General features: G+C 60.4%; 2 protein-coding genes across 2 annotated transcripts; both read right to left on the reverse strand.

Annotated features, from left to right (window-relative positions):
* Positions 1-4,259: 4,259 nt before the first annotated feature.
* NDUFS5 (NADH:ubiquinone oxidoreductase subunit S5) lies at positions 4,260-6,070 on the reverse strand. The gene is made up of 2 exons (XM_068159211.1): positions 5,727-6,070; positions 4,260-4,554 (listed from the first exon to the last, which is right to left on the reverse strand). The coding sequence occupies exons 1-2, from the start codon at positions 5,940-5,942 to the stop codon at positions 4,450-4,452; spliced, it is 321 nt and encodes a 106-aa protein (XP_068015312.1). The 5' UTR covers positions 5,943-6,070; the 3' UTR covers positions 4,260-4,449.
* Positions 6,071-7,416: 1,346 nt separating this feature from the next.
* AZIN2 (antizyme inhibitor 2) lies at positions 7,417-14,946 on the reverse strand. The gene is given in 11 exon segments (XM_068159213.1): positions 7,417-7,629; positions 7,631-7,682; positions 8,543-8,754; positions 10,386-10,498; positions 10,571-10,733; positions 10,855-11,020; positions 11,494-11,622; positions 11,716-11,888; positions 12,783-12,956; positions 13,036-13,202; positions 14,680-14,946. Coding segments are annotated over 10 exon segments (1,371 nt in total). The 5' UTR covers positions 13,135-13,202; positions 14,680-14,946; the 3' UTR covers positions 7,417-7,539.
* Positions 14,947-15,640: the final 694 nt, after the last annotated feature.

Consider the following 15,640-nt stretch of genomic DNA (forward strand, 5'->3'; position numbering starts at 1 on the left):
TGCTGAGACCTTGGGGTCCCACTCTGCGTCTGTAGGGATGTAGGGAGATGCCTCTGGTGCCGACCAGCAGCACATGGCTCTGCTCCAGGATTTGTCCCCTCTCCCTCATTAAAACCTTCCCCCAGCCGAAACCTGCCTTTCCCCTGACTTTTGATAAATTATTCATCTCCCAGGAGTTGTTTTTCCCCCTCTCCGAGGCAGAGAGGAGCTGCAGACGCTGCTGGAGGCTCCCGGCACATCCGGGGCTGTGGGAGCAGTGGGAGCTGCGGGAGCTGCAGGAGATGGGAGCTCAGCCGCTCCCCGGGCCCCAGCTCCTGCCCCTGTGCAGCTCAGGTTTGTAGGAGAATGGGAATGGGGGAGCTGAGAGGAAGAGACTCTGCCGGGAACGCAGCCGGGGAGCGATGCGAGCGCTGCCCTCACCAGCTCCTGCCCGGTGGGGACCTCCCCGTCCAGCCCAGCCCAGCCCAGCCTAGGTGCCTGCCACGCAACCAAGATGTGGCTGTGCCCCACATCAAAGGAATGACGAAAAGCAAACAGTGGAACACAAACGTGGCTCTACCAGACACTGGAAAGGGAACCAACCTCGTTCAGGGCTCCGTGGTGAGCTGCCTGGAGGAGCTGAGGATGCTCCAAATCCCTTTTGCCTGCAGGAGCTCAGCTGGGATCATCAGATCCATTTTTGATTCACTTCTGCTCTGCCAGAGCTTCAGCCACAGCCTCCTCCTGCCAGCGCTGGGAGGTCTTTCTTTTTATCTCCATCAAATTGATTGTTTTCATCAGGTCTTTGGTCATTTTCCTTGTGGGCTGAGAGATCTGACAGAGCTTTTAACTACCACACAGCGATCAGCTCCTCCCAGTCCCTGCTGCTCACCCTTGGCTGCGTTAACAACCAGCGCCAGAACAATTAGATTTTGGCTGGGTCTGAAGAGCCCCTCGGGAGGCAGAAGTGCTTGAGAGACACTTGAACGTTTCCTCTCCACGAGATGAGTCACTCTTGACACCACCGAGTTGTTGGGTGTTTTGCTGAGCCCTTTTCCCCCCACCCCCCTCTCTCCTCGGGAAAGCAAAACCCTTCCCTTTCGCAGCCTGCTTGGCTCTGGGGGTTGTTTTTATCCCCACTCAGCAATTCCTGGGACTGGGAGCTTGGTGCTGCAGCCTGCTCATGAGAGCTTTGCCATACTGGACCTGTTCCTGTTCCTGGCCTGGCCAAGGTGATCCTGCTCTGGCAGGAGCCTTGGACTCCATGGTCTCCAGGGGTCCCTTCCAACCCTCATCGTTCTCTGGTTCTGAGCTGCTGTCACAGTGCAGCTGCCACCAAAAGAATCGTTCCCAGGGACAGCCTTGGGAGCCTGCTGCCTCCCCACAGCCACCTCTGTGGTGCACAACACCTCTGGGGGAAGAGGGGAGGGTAATTAGTTGTCCCCCATAATGAGTGACTGCAAGGCAGAGGGAGGCAGGCACCAGGACTCGCACAGGTTTGACCTCCTGGCTGCTGCCACTCCACAGCTTTCCATCCTTGGTTTCAAACAAATTCTTCCCAGTGAGGGTGGTGAGGCATTGGCACAGGCTGCCCAAGGAGGTCAGGGATGTCCCCTCCCTGGAGGTGTTCAAGGCTGGGTGAGGCCTTGAGCAGCCTGGGCTGGTGGGAGGTGCCCCTGCCCGTGGCAGGGGTTGGAACTGGCTGAGCCTTGAGGTCCCTTCCAACCAAACCCCTTCTGTGATCTATGAATCTATGAAATCCAGAGGCTGACCCTGGGAAAACTGAGGTCTGGCTGTGTGGGCAAACAGCTCCTGACACAGCAGCCCATGGGCTGGGGGTGCTTCCCAGCACACTGGCACAGCTCAGCCCTGCTTGCCTGCAGTCCTTGTGCCCCACAGCCCTAGCCCCTCTGCTCTCCCCAGAGCCCCCATGGACAGCTCTCCGCTGCAGCTCCCACTCTCCAACCAGCAGCTCCTGTGGCATGGCTCCAGCTCTACCCCAGCCTGGTTTTCCCCTCTCTGTCCATCATTTATTAGCTCTGGTGGCTCCAGCACCCAACCCCTGTTCCAGGAGCCTCCAAAGAGGTTTCCCCCCCCCAACCCATCCCCATTTCTGCCCACTTCTCCACTCTGCTCTCCCACCCTCCTGGTGTTTCCCTCCACTGCTGCCCATGGAGCTCCCCCTCGGCAGCTTCAGAGCCAGGACACTGTGACCCACCCGGGGCTGGCATCCTTATGGAAGCTCTCTGCCAGGGAATAACCTCCACAGCTGAGAGCACCAACTCAGCCCCTTAGACACACACAGGGAGAGCAGCTCCCCATCACCAGCAGCTTGAGGACTGATTGAACCTGGCTTTTGGGGCTCTCTGATGCCACCCTCCCCCCAGTGCCTGCTCCTGCCAGGCAAGGACGTGGCTCTGACGGCAGCCCTGAATCAGCCTGAGCGGAGGGAACCCATCTGGGCCGTAGTAATGCATCCATCTGGGCCTGGGGGAAGGGAGAAGCCTCCTGGCAGCACTTGGAAAAGCTGCTTCAGAAGGAACTGCAGGAGAAGAGCTTGGTGAGGAGCAGCAGCAGCCCCAGAAAGGCCAAATCCTGCTGGCACAGCACCTGCAAGACATCAGTGCCACGGCCCCTGGGGGACGGAGGTGAAATCCAGGGCAGCTCCTTCCAGGGTGGCACAAGGACAGCACAGAGAGCCTCAGAGACACAGCACCCAGCTGTGGCACCCAAGGGGGCTGCTCTGCCAGGGCCTGTGCCCAGAGTCAGGGCACCCAGGAGGGATCCAGGTGCCCACTGAGAGGGGATGTGATCACTGCTCAGCAAGACAAAGGGTGGGGGGCAAGAGGCTGGGGCCAGGCTCTGCTCAGTGATGTCCAGGGGAAAGGGACAAGGGGCACAAGCTGGCACCCAGGAGGTTCCACCTGAACAGGAGGAGAAACTCCTTTGGTGTGAGGCTGCTGGAGGCCTGGAACAGGCTGCACAGAGAGGTTGTGGAGTCTCCTTCTCTGGGGAGCTTCCAACCCCCCCTGGCTGTTTTGCTCCTGGGCAAGCTGCTGTGGGGGCCCTTTTGGAGCAGGGGCTTGGGCTGGGTGAGCTCCAGAGGCCCTTTCCAGCTCCACCCTGCTGGGACTCTGGGATCCTTTGGCACCTTTGAAACCCTCCAACTTCAGGCATTCAGCATCTCCACTCAGACCACTCCAACCACTGCTCCTCCCCCACCCAGTTAATCATTCACAAGGTGAAGAGGAGCTCAGCCACCACTGCTGTGTGGCCTGAGAGGCAGGACAGGGAAAAGCTTCCTGGCTGGCTGGAGCCAGACACAGAGGTGCACACCCCAAATCCTGAGCCCTGGACAAAGGCACTGCTGGGGCAGGAGTCAGAGACCTGTGGTCTGCAGCCAGGAGCAACCACCCCACACAGCCCCCAGGGGCAGCTCTGCCTCTCCTCCTGCTGCAGGTCACAGCAGGCTGGGATCAGCCTTTGTCATCCCAGCAGAGGGATTTGCCAGGATCAGGGAACCCAGAGGCTCCACCTGCACCAAAGATTAAGCATTAAAGCCCCAATGAACAGCATGAAAAGCAAGGATTAAAGCTCAGACCTGTCCCCTCACCCCTGCCAGGCACTCACCTGACTCCCCCCTTACAAAACCACCCTGGGTTTGGAGGGGACAGGGGGGAAACCCCCACCCTGGGATGGGGGAGCAGCACAGGCAGGTCCTGCTGCTAGGAGGGGACAGAGTGCCCCAGGGCCACCCACCAGCTGCCATCAGCAAGGCCCAGTGCCTGCTGCAGGGATCCTGCTGACTCAGAGGGTTCCAAAGCAAAGCCCCCAGCCAGGAGATCTGCCTCCCACACACTGGAAAGGCAGGAGAGGCACAAATCCCTCCAGCAGAGAGTGGTGTGAGCTGGGTCTGCACCTCACACACTGCCAACTGGAGGGTGACTGGGGGCAGCCCAGCACCAGTCCAGTGCTGCCTGTAACTGGGGATGAAGTCTGGCAGCACAAGCTTGGACTGGACTCTTTCAGGACACTCCAGCAGTGATCACAGCCTGGGAGGCCTGGCTTGGTGAGGCCTCCCTCAGGAGCTGTAAGTACCAAGGGAGAAGTCAGCACCAGCTCCCTCCAGCTCCAGGAGGGTTTGACCTCCCCAGGGGCACATCCCCAGCACCACTGCTGTGGTTTTGGTGTCTCAGAAGCTCCCTGGGCAGTGCTGCTGAGCAGAGAGAACCTCAGGCTGTGCTTTACTCGGGAGAAGAAGAGACAAGACAGAGCCAAAGGCCATTGCAAAGGAGACATTTACTTGTTCAAGTGATGCCCAAAGTGGTGTCAACCCCCTCAGCAGGGGCAGGGCTCCACTGCAGAGGCCCCCTAGAGCTCCAGCACAATGCAGCTGTGTCCTTGGTTTTCTTCCCAGAGGAGTCTCCCACCATGGCTCCACAGGTGACTGGTGGCCACCTCCCTCAGGGTTCAAGGCCGTGGCTCCTCCTTGCCCTTGTGGTAGTCAGGAGGAGTGTACTTCCCTTCCTTGATCAGCTTGTCCCTCTGGGCCAGGATGGTTTTCAGCCTCATAGCCTGGGGAAGCACACACAGGAGGGATGGAGCAGGCACACAACAGGGTCACAGCAGTCAGGGAAGAGCTTGGATGGTTCCCAGCGCAGGTCCTGGCAGCCCCCCAGAAGCTGTGTGCATGTGGCACCCACACTAACCCTGCCCTGGGGCTCCTCATGTGGGCTTCAGCCTCCTGCCAAAGGCTTTTTGGGCTTTCAGGCTGTCACAACACATTTTGCTGCTGCTGGCACCTGGGGTTTCAGCCCACAGCTGACCAGGCAGCAGCTGCTCCCGTGGCTGCTGCAGCTGAGGACTGGCTGTGGCTGCTGGAGAGGAGGAGGGCCATGAAGGCAGGGAGGAAGGCTCTGCAGAGCTCTGCTTCTGCTACACCCCACACCACCCCTGGGGCAAAGGGCTGCTGCAGGACCAAGCCTCCCCCCGCAAGCTGAGAGCTGACAGCTGGGAGGCTGCCCCCAGCAGCACTCCTGGCAGCTACTCCCATCCCCTGCCCCTCTCCCCAGCCTGCACCAGAGCCCCAGAACACTCTCAGGTGCTTGGCCTGGGCCCTCAGCCCAGCCTGCCCCAGCACCTGGGGGGCTCCCAGCACCGCCCCGGTGCCCCCCTGCCTTCCTCCCGCAGCCCTCCAGCGCCCTGCCCCCTGCCTTCCTCCCGCCTCCCGCAGCCTCCAGCGCCCTGCCCCTGCCTTCCTCCCGCAGCCTCCAGCGCCCTGCCCCCTGCCTTCCCCCCGCAGCCCTCCAGCGCCCTGCCCCCTGCCTTCCCCCCGCAGCCCTCCAGCGCCCTGCCCCTGCCTTCCTCCCGCAGCCCTCCAGCGCCCTGCCCCTGCCTTCCTCCCGCAGCCCTCCAGCGCCCTGCCCCCTGCCTTCCTCCCGCAGCCCTCCAGCGCCCTGCCCCTGCCTTCCTCCCGCAGCCTCCAGCGCCCTGCCCCTGCCTTCCTCCCGCAGCCTCCAGCGCCCTGCCCCTGCCTTCCTCCCGCAGCCTCCAGCGCCCTGCCCCTGCCTTCCCCCCGCAGCCCTCCAGCGCCCTGCCCCTGCCTTCCTCCCGCAGCCCTCCAGCGCCCTGCCCCTGCCTTCCTCCCGCAGCCTCCAGCGCCCTGCCCCTGCCCGGCCCCGGGCCTGAGGCGCTCGCAGCGCCTGCCCTCGGTGTGAGCTGCACCCGGCCGTGCCCCCGGCCCTCACCAGCTTGGTGCGGTGCATGCACTCCATGAAGTCCTCGTACTCGGGCTGGCACTCGCGGCGGGCGCGGGTCTGGCCCAGGCCGTGCCCGCACTCGATCCACTCGCGCTCGAAGGCGTGGCAGGCGCCGGCGATGCCGTAGGGCTGCGGCATGCTCTGCCGCACCAGCCAGCGGTCCACGTCGATGCCCAGCTGCCGCTGCAGGTCCCAGAAGGGCATGGCTGCGCGCTCGGCCCCGCGCTCGGCGCCGCACGGACGCTGTCACGACCCCGACACGCTCCGGGCCGAGCCCCGCGCCCGCCGCCGTCCTTCAGGAGCCTGCCGCGACGCCGTCAAGAGCGCCGCAGCCGCGACAGCGCCGCGCTTTACGGCGCCGCCGCCGGGACCGGCGCCTCGGGAGCCCTTGCTCGCTGCACCGCCCTCTAGCGGCCTGGAGGAGAGGCCTCCTGCCGCGCCCCGACGACCCCTGCCGGCTGCTGCGGCAGCCCACCCAAGCTTCCCCAGTGCTGCCGGCCTCTTCCCAGAGCTCCCAGTGCATTCCCAGACCTCCCGGTGTCCTCCAGAGCTCCCAGTGTCCTCCCAGTGTGCTCCCAGTGCTCCCAGTGTCCTCCCAGAGCTCCCGGTGTCCTCCCAGAGCTCCCAGTGTCCTCCCAGAGCTCCCGGTGTCCTCCCAGAGCTCCCAGTGTCCTCCCAGTGTGCTCCCAGTGTCCTCCCAGTGTGCTCCCAGTGCTCCCAGTGTCCTCCCAGAGCTCCCGGTGTCCTCCCAGAGCTCCCAGTGCACTCCTACACCTCCCGGTGTCCTCCCACAGCTCCCAGTGTCCCCCCAGTGCTCCCAGTGTCCTCCCACAGCTCCCAGTGTCCTCCACAGCTCCCAGTGTCCTCCCAGAGCTCCCAGTGCACTCCTACACCTCCCAGTGTCCTCCTACACCTCCCGGTGTCCTCCCAGTGCTCCCAGCGTCCTCCATAGCTCCCAGTGTCCTCCCAGTGTCCTCCCATAGCTCCCAGTGTCCTCCCATAGCTTCCAGTGTCCTCCCAGTGTCCTCCCAGTGTCCTCCCAGTGTCCTCCCAGTGCTCCCAGCGTCCTCCCAGTGCTCCCAGTGTCCTCCCAGAGCTTCCAGTGTCCTCCCAGTGTCCTCCCAGAGCTCCCAGTGTCCTCCCAATGTCCTCCCAGGGCTCGTCTTACCCCAGGGCTCCCAGTGCCCCGCTCCAGTGCTGCCAGTGCCCCCACTCCAGTGTCCCAGCACCCCCCTGCTTCAGGGTCCTCCCAGTTCCCCCAGTCCCTGGTTTTCAGGGTCTCACAGTGTCCCCATTCTTTGCCTCTGTGATCTGCTGATGCCCATTGCCCCCCACCACAGAGCAGGACCCCTGCCCACACGCCCAGGGCAGTCTGGGGACAAGAACTCAGGGACTGGGAGAACCCAATCAATCCCCAAATCCCAGGGCTCCATCCAGATGCCTGAGCACCGTCCGAGGTTTGGCTGAAGGATTTCCCCATCCCTAACGAGCAAAGCCTCATTAGGCAGCCAATTGCTTATCCCAGACAGACTCTCCATCACCTCCAGCATGGGGTAGGGGAGGAAGAGCCAGGAGGGCTCCTCACAGGACAGCCCTCAAAAGAGGCACCCAAACCTGCTCTGTAATCCCGCCCCCCAGGCCCACCAAACCCCTCCGGTCGGCACAGGCACCGCAGGAGCAGGAGGAACAGGATCAGGATTTATGCAGCACACTTCAAAGCCCTGGCTGTGGGCTCCCCCTGCCGCGGGGCGAGGCCAGGGGCAGGTTGTAGCCCGCCCCCAGCCCCCAGGAGCGGAGCTGCTCAGATGATGCTGGCTGGAGCGCAGACCGGCGACACGCAGAGGCTCTCGGCCATCTCCCAGCCGCAGGACAGCGGCGTGCAGATGCTCTCCCCGCTCGTCTTCTGTCTGGGGTGGCTTCCCCTGGAAGAGCTGCAGGGTTTTCCTGCAACAGGAGACACCCAAGTGGGGAGCAATGGGGGAGCAACAGGGGAGCACCCCCTCGGGCAGCGCTGCAGGGCAGCTCAGGGGAGCTCAGGGGCTCCGGGGTCCCCCCAGTCCCACCTGCAAGGCCAGGAAGGGGCTGCCGAGGCTTCCCCAGGCACAAACCAGCTCAGGTCTGCCAGTGCTTAAAATCCAGGAGTCTGGCCCCCAAGGCTGGGGTTTTATGGACACCTGGAGATCATCCAGTCCAGCCCAGACTCCATGTGGCCCTGGGCAGCCTGATCTAGTTGGAGGTGTCCCTGCCCACTGCAGAGGGGTTGGACAGGATGACTTTCCAGGCTCCCTTACAACCCAGTGCAATCTGTGAGCCTGTGAACAGCCTGCTCCAGCAGGGCACCTGCAGCAGCTTGCCCAGGGGCACAAGGGCCAGGAGGGTTTGGAAGCTTTTCACAGAAGGAGACTCCACAACCTCTCTGTGCAGCCTGTTCCAGGCCTCCAGCACCCTCACACCAAAGGAGTTTCTCCTCCTGTTCAGGTGGAACCTCCTGGGTTCCAGTTTGTGCCCCTTGTCCTGTCCCTGGACATCACTGAGCAGAGCCTGGCCCCAGCCTCTTGCCCCCCACCCTTTATCTCTTGCTGAGCATCGATCAGATTCTCTCTGGGGCAGCTCTTCTCCAGGCTCAGCAGTCCCAGGGCTCTCAGCCTCTACTCTGAGGCCAGGTCTTCACCCCGAATCTCCAGGTTCTGGGACTTTCAATTTGATCCTTTCCCTTGGGCCAAGAGGCCAGGTGGAGGGGAAGACCCCATGGCACGGGGCTGAGCCCTGTCCCCTCCCCCTGCTCCGGCAGGAGCATCTCTTACCAGGCCAGGCGGGACATGGCGTAGGTGGTGTGCGGCTGGGGCCAGCCCGCGGGCAGGGCCGCGGCTGTGCTGTAGGCTCCCATGCCCTCGAAGATGAGCCACTCCCCCACCTGCAGCTCAGGCAGCTCCAGGCCATCAGCGATGCGATCCTCTGGGTGGCCTGGGGGGCCCCAGAGGCTGCTGCTGTGTAATGGGAGCTCTGGGCAGGGTCTCTGCAGGGGAGAGACACGATCAGAGAATCCTCTCGGTTGGGAGAGACCTTTCAGACCATGAGTCCAGCCATCAACCCAGCACTGCCAGGGCACCACTGAACCATGGCACTCAGCACCACTTCTACACAGCTTTACAATCCCTCCAGGGATGGGGACTCCATCACTGCCCTGGGCAGCCTGGGCCAGGCTTTGGCAACCCTTCTGGGGAAGAAATTGTTCCTCATGTCCAACCTAAACCTCCTCTGCTGCAACTTGAGGCCATTTCCTCTTGTCCCATCATTTGTTCCTTGGGAGATGAGACCAAGCCTCACCTGGCTCCAGCCTCCTTTCAGGGAGTTGCAGAGAGCCAGGAGGTCTCCCCTTAGTCTCCTTGTCTCAAGCTAAACAGTCTCAGTTCCCTCAGCTGCTCCTCCCCAGCCCTATTCTCCAGACCCTTCCCCAGCTTTGTTGCCCTTCTCTGGACCTGCTCCAGCTCCTCAATGTCCTTCTCGGAGTGAGGGGCCCAAAACCAAACCAAATACTCAAGGTGTGGCCTCCCCAGTGCCCAATGCAGGGAGACAATCACTTCCCTTCTCCTCCTGGCCACACTATTGCTGTTCCAAGCCAGGATGCTGGTGGCCTTTTTGGCCACCTGGCCACAGAGTGGCTCACATTCAGCCACCTGTCAACCAGCACCCTCAGCTCCTTTTCCACTGGCAGCTTTTCAGTCCCTCTGGCCAAGCCTGGAGCACTGTAGCAGGTCATTGTGACCCAGCACAGGGTGGTTGTGACCTGAAGAAATTTAAGATGGAGCAGCCACAGGCCTAAAGGCTGTCCCATTGTCACAGTGGCCTGCTACACCTCCACCTGCTTTGAAGGTTTCACCTCAGGAACCCAGGGATTCCAGCTACAGCTTTCCTGGGGCATGACTGGTAGGTTGGCTGTAGGTTAGCTGGCAGGTTGGCTGCTTTCACAACAGTGCTGTGCAAGTACCAAGCTGGTCCTTCTGCCTTCTTCCAGGCTCAGTCTGGATGGGTAGCTTGCTTGGTGTTCTGGTGGTGGGCTTGTCTTCGTCATTTCTCCATGCTATTCCTGGCAGAATGAACCCAGGACTGCAGGTTATCCTCTGAGATGCTGTGCCACTCACTGTGCAGTGCTCAATGCACTCACCTCCCATCAGACAGCAACTGAAACAGCCTCTGCTCACAAAGGAGAGGGGTTGAGGGGGATCTACTTGTCCAACTTGAGGAGGAAATGGCCTGAAATTGTGCCAGGGAAGGTTTAGGTTGGAGTTAGGAAGAATTTCTTTGCTGCAAGAGTGGTCAGGCACTGGAACAGGCTGCCCAGGGAGGTGGTGGAATCACCATCCCTGGAGGCATTCAAGAAAAGTGTGGACATGGCATTTTGGGACATGGATTGGTGACCATGGTGGTGTTGGGTTGATGGACTCGATGATCTTAGAGGTCTTCTCCAGCCCAAACAATCCTATGATTCTATGACCATAGCCCCACAGCCCCACAGCTTCTGCTCTCCTCTGGCATGGAACCTGGGGCCAGCCACGATGGAAGGAAGAGCAGGGTTGGCTGAGGGAATGCAGCACAGTATGAAGGACCCACTGGGGTCTCCTCAAGCTGGGCCAGACCCTCACTCACCTTGTGCAGCCGAGGTGTGGGGCAGGGGCTGTCGAACAGGAGGCAGCTGAAGGCGCCGTAGATGCCATCGCTGAGGTGATACATGAGGCTCTTCTTGCTGCTGGACTCCTCCTCTGGAGGGGAGCATGGAGAGGGCTTAGGGGGGCTCAGGTACCTGGTCAGGCCTATCCCACTATCCCACCTACCATCAGAGCCAGGCTGCTCTGCAGGAGCCTCTTCCCTGGCAGTGATGCTGGCAGCCAGGGTGAAGGCAGAGCTGACGTAGAACCTCCCGGGGGTCGCAATGACCTCCACCCCGCAGCCCTCCGGGAAGTACAAGTCCAGGGCAGAGTTGATCGTGGCAGTGACCTGGATGGGAAGAAGATGTTCCCTCTTGGTTAACTTTACCCCTCTGTAGGGAGCCAGGCCCAGGGAGACCCTCCAGCCTCGCTTTCTGCCTGCTGAGTGCAGGTGGTGGGAGCTGTGGTACCTCTTCAAAGCGAGCTCTGGTGTCCTCGGTGCCAGGGAATCCCCCTCCGATGTCCAGGAGGTGCATCTGGTGGCCCAGCTCTGTGCCGATCTCAAAGGCCACCTGTGCTGCAGCTACAGACTGAGTGATGGCTTGGGGCTCCAGCCCACAGCTCCCAAGGTGAAAGCTGGAGGCACAGTCCCTGTATCAGCAGGGTCCCCTTGTCCCCAGAGAGCAGTGCAGGGACACGGCCCTGGGGTGGTGCTCACCGGTGGCAGCTCTGAGCCTCCCAGACACCATCCCAAGCCACCCTGCTTGGCCCTCTGCGCTCCCCAGACCCAGGAAGAAATCTTTTACACTGAGGACAATGAGACCCTGGCCTAGGTTGCCCAGAGAAGTGGTAGATGCCATATCCCTGGAACCATTCCAGGTCAGGTTGTTTGGGGCTCTGAGCAACTTGCTCTAGCTGCTGATGTCCCTGCTGGCTGCAGTGGGATTGGACTGCAGGACCTTTGAAGGTCCCTTCCAAGCCAAACCAGTTGGGGATTCTGTGTCTCTACCATTCTATGACCCCTGTGTTGTTCCAGCAAAGCAGAGCTCCCCCCAGTCCCCTCCACCAGGGTCTGAGCACCCCTATGGAACAAGGCCCATGTGCTGTACCTGACTCCCACCACCTCCACCGCCTGCTCCTTCGCTGTCTCGAGCAGCTGCCGGCAGGACCCGAGCGTGGTGCCAAAGGCCATGGGATGGGCAGAAGGGCAGGAGTCAGCAGTGACACCCAGCAACATCCTGCAGAGCAAAGCCATGCTGTGTTCACCCTACAGCCACCTCCCCAGCTTCGACATCATCTCCCCCATTGCAGTGAGGCTGCTGGACACCAACCTGGCATGAGGGTGGCTCCTGGCCACCTTGCTCAGCTCCACCTCATTGTCAAAGGTCATCAGCTGCACCCCGTGGCTGGCTGCATGTTTGATGTGGGCAACCTGCTTGCAGGGGCTGCTGTAGAAGATCTTGTCAGCAGGGACACCAAGGCTTAGAACCCGTGTGAGCTCTGCCTGCAGGGACACCACGTGTGTGTGGGCAGGTCCTCAGCAGCTGCTCAGCACCGGCCCTGGGCCTCAGCCAGCTTGCAGCACTGCTGAGGGCAAACCGCCAGCGGTGCAGCCTGCCCTCTTCCAGGGACAACCTGCAGGAGCTCAAAGGGATCACAGTGGACTTTGTCCTGGCAAGGGGCAGGCTCCAGCAAGATATTTATGAGCAGCAAGAGAGCAGGAGGAGAGACAAGAAGTAGGTTAGCAGGTGTGGGAGACGGACACACAGACAGCTGAGCTGTCACAACTCTTTGCACTTTCTCCTCCTGGTGACATGTCCTGGCTGATTAGGAGCTCAACTTTGGCTCCTGCCTGGAAGTCTGGCAGGAAATCACAACCAGGAAGGAGCAGGGAGCTTTAGGCTCAGCCTTCAAGCTGCCAAGAGCTGCCAAGAGTTGGAAGGTTGTGGCAGTGGCACCCCAGGGATGCACCTTGCCCAGCCTGCCAGCTAGGACACCACTTCCAGAGAAAGGAATGCTGGTCACAGGGAGCAACCTGAGCCACCAGAGAAGGCAGAGATTTCTCTCAGCAAGGAGCAGAGGGAGACTCCTGCCCCTGTGAATGTCAGTTTGGGGGCAATGGTCTCCTGAGGTGCACTAAGAAGAGTGTGACCAGCAGGATGAGGGAGGCTGTGGAGTCTCCTTCTCAGGAGGCTTTCAAAACCCATGTGGCTGTGTTCATGTGTCACCTGCTGGAGGTGACCCTTGAGCAGGGGGTTTGACTAGATGATCTCCAGACGTCCCTTCCAACCCTCACCATTCTGTGATTCTGGGAACTTAGGGAAGGAGGCTCAGCTCTGCCACTCTCCCACAGATGCCCAAAAGATGCTCACCCCAAGCTGTGCTCCCACAGCCCTACCTTGTTGGCACAGGCAAAGCCTGTCCCCAGCTCAGCCAGCAGCCGGATCACTCCTTCGCTGCTGTTGCACTTGACTGGGAAGTAGGGTTTCACCCTGGGCAGGGCCTTCAGGAAGAGCAGGTGTTTCTTCACAATGTCACCAAGGTCTGCCACGAAGAAGGCTTGCTGGTCATTCTAGGAGACAGCCAGAGTGAGCAGAAGTGTCCTCACCACCACCTCTGTCAAGGGGGCAAGCAGAGCACCGTGCCCTTACCGCCTGGCACAGCTCCACCAGCAGGTTCTCCAGGAGGTCTCTGGTGGTGAAGCCCTCCTCCACCATCATGAAGTTAGATTCCTTCAGGTACCCATTCATGGTTGAGGTGTGATAATGTCAGGTTAAAGCTTCCCTGTGTCAGGTATAGCTTCTAAGTATGCAACACACTGGAAAAAGAAAGGGGCTATTAGAGGCAGGGCCCAGAAGCTCCACCAGCATTCACCACCCCCAGGTGCTCCTCACTCCTCTCATGGCAGCATGGCAGGAGGGCTGCATCTGGATGAGCTTTCAGGTCTCTTCCAACCCAAACTGTTCTATGAGTCTATGGCAGCACTGCAGTGGGTTCAGCTCTTTGCTGCTCTCCTGCCAACCAGCATCTGAGCTGGGAACCCTGCTGTGGATCAAAGCATCTTTTCCAGGGGGAGGAGGCACATTTCTCTGCAGCTCAGAGCTTTGTTTTGGCACAGAGCAGCCCTGGCTTCTTCAGCAGCAGCTCAGGCACCAAAACAGTTAACAACAGAGCCAACTTCACTGCAAAGCAGATGGCCTATATGTGCCAGAAGATGGTCCTTCAGGCTCTGGCATGTAGCTGCATCTGCTCTGTGTTGCATGGGGTGAAGTTATCTCATGGTTTCCAAATAGCTGAAGTCTCCTGGATCCACCCTCCCAGCAACACAAGCCTCAAGAGAAGGGAGACACCTTTAAAGAGCACAGCACAGGCCATTTGCCAACCTGGGGATAGACTGATCTGTGCTGTGGTTGCAGTTTCACCTCTCTCCTGTGACACAAGGTGTTGTGGGGCAAGGGGACAAGTGGAGCCACAGGGTGTTCCCTGGCTCACACACTTAGCAGAGCTTTAGCTTGAAGCTCACACAGTTAACTTTAACTATCTCCTCCCCTGAATCCACACCATCCATAGCCCAGGGAGATGATGACCCAGCACAGGATCTCAGGAAACATTTCCACTCTAGTAGCCCAGATCTAGCTCCAGGGCTCTTACAGGAACATGGTCTGTCTGATCTGAAGTGAGCTGGAGACAGAGGTTTCATTTCTGGCCCATCACTTGCTCCTCTGCAGAGACCTACTTACAACATCTCGATGGGCACCAGGGGAAAGACCACACTTGGGTGTTGTAATGCATTGAGCAAGCACCACCAGTGATCTCCAGAGATGGGGAAGGGGGAGAAAAGCTGAGCTCTTGAAGCTCTTATTGCTTCATACCCAGGAAAGGAAAGCAGCTCCTCCAGCCTCATCCTCCCCTCCCCGAGGACATCACAAACCAGCACCCAGCCTGCAATGGCTGGGCACGAAAACGATGAGGCATTAAGTGGGTCATTCCTGCCAGCCCCAGCCTGGGCCACCCCCTCCTTACCCAGGCCCAGTGCCTCCCTCCTGGGTGACTAGATGTGCTGCCAGGGGGGCACCCCGAGGGGGGCTGAGCTCCTGCAGCACCCCGAGGCGCAGCTGTGGCTGGGGGTCCGAGGTCTCTGGGGAGAGGCCATGCAAGGGGTTACGAGGGGAGAGGGGCACTGACAGCAAGATGCCCTCCACCCAGCACCCCCAAAACTCAGCATCTGCAGGCATTCCTCAGGCCAGCCAGCCCCCCCAGCAGCCCGCATGCCCCCCCCCCCCCCCCCCCAGTACCTTAGGAAGCATTTAAACGGAGTATGCCCATGGGTCTCTGAGAGAAGGAACCGGTCCCAGCAGCAGCCGTTCGTCCTGCCCCGGTTCCCTGCCTGCCCTGAGCCCTTCAGCTACCCCTGCAGAGGCTGGGGGGGGGCGCTCCGCACCCCTTGCATCCCAGCACTCCTCTTCCTGCTCTGCCTCACAACCGTGGCCATGGCAACTAAACCAAACCACTCCATTGGCTGAGCTGCCTCTGACCATCCTTCATCCCTTTTGGGGACTGCTCTCCCCCTTTTCAACCCCTCCCAGGGCCCCCGGCGGATACCCCAGGTTCTCACCGAGTCCCCACCGTGCCGGCAGCCCATCCCCAGGCTGACAGGGATGTTGTGAGCCTGCCTGCAGCCTGGGCCTGCGCAGGGACCCTCAGGGGGGAGAGAGCCAAAAATACCTCAGCGAGGCTGCTGCCAGGGAAACGAAGCTTTCTGCAGATGAAAGGCTGAGCAGCTCCTGGATGGCTGGGACACAGGCCAGGGGAAGTATTTGGGAAGACATCAGGGATTCATTCTGTCCTTGCTGTCCCACTGCCAGTGTCAGTGGGTTCCCTAGCAGCAGAACCACCCCTGCCATACATGCAGATGCCCTGTCTGGTCAAGCAGTTCTCTCTCTGCCTGCATTTATGCACTTGGAAACAGTTCCACTGCTTCATCTCACAAAGCACAGGCTGGGCAGGGGAGTTATTTTCTCCTTGTTAATTTGCACCCTCTCACATGTTACACGCTCCATGTGTGGAAGGCTGGCAGCCCCCACTGTGGAGGTGAGAAGGACCAATTTATCCTGTACTCAGCACTGTGGTTTTGGCTCTGCCATTGGCTCTCCTGGCAACCAGGGCCAGCAAAGCTCTTGTCTCCTGTGAGATCTTGGCCTGTTTTCCTGGTTCTCTGGCCCAGCACTCTAACAGAACAGAATAGAATAGAATAGA

The sequence above is a fragment of the Melanerpes formicivorus genome, unplaced genomic scaffold (assembly GCF_026170545.1).
Source record: "Melanerpes formicivorus ecotype bairdi unplaced genomic scaffold, bMelFor1.0.p_v2 SCAF_45, whole genome shotgun sequence".
In the NCBI taxonomy this organism is placed as follows: Eukaryota; Metazoa; Chordata; class Aves; order Piciformes; family Picidae; genus Melanerpes; species Melanerpes formicivorus.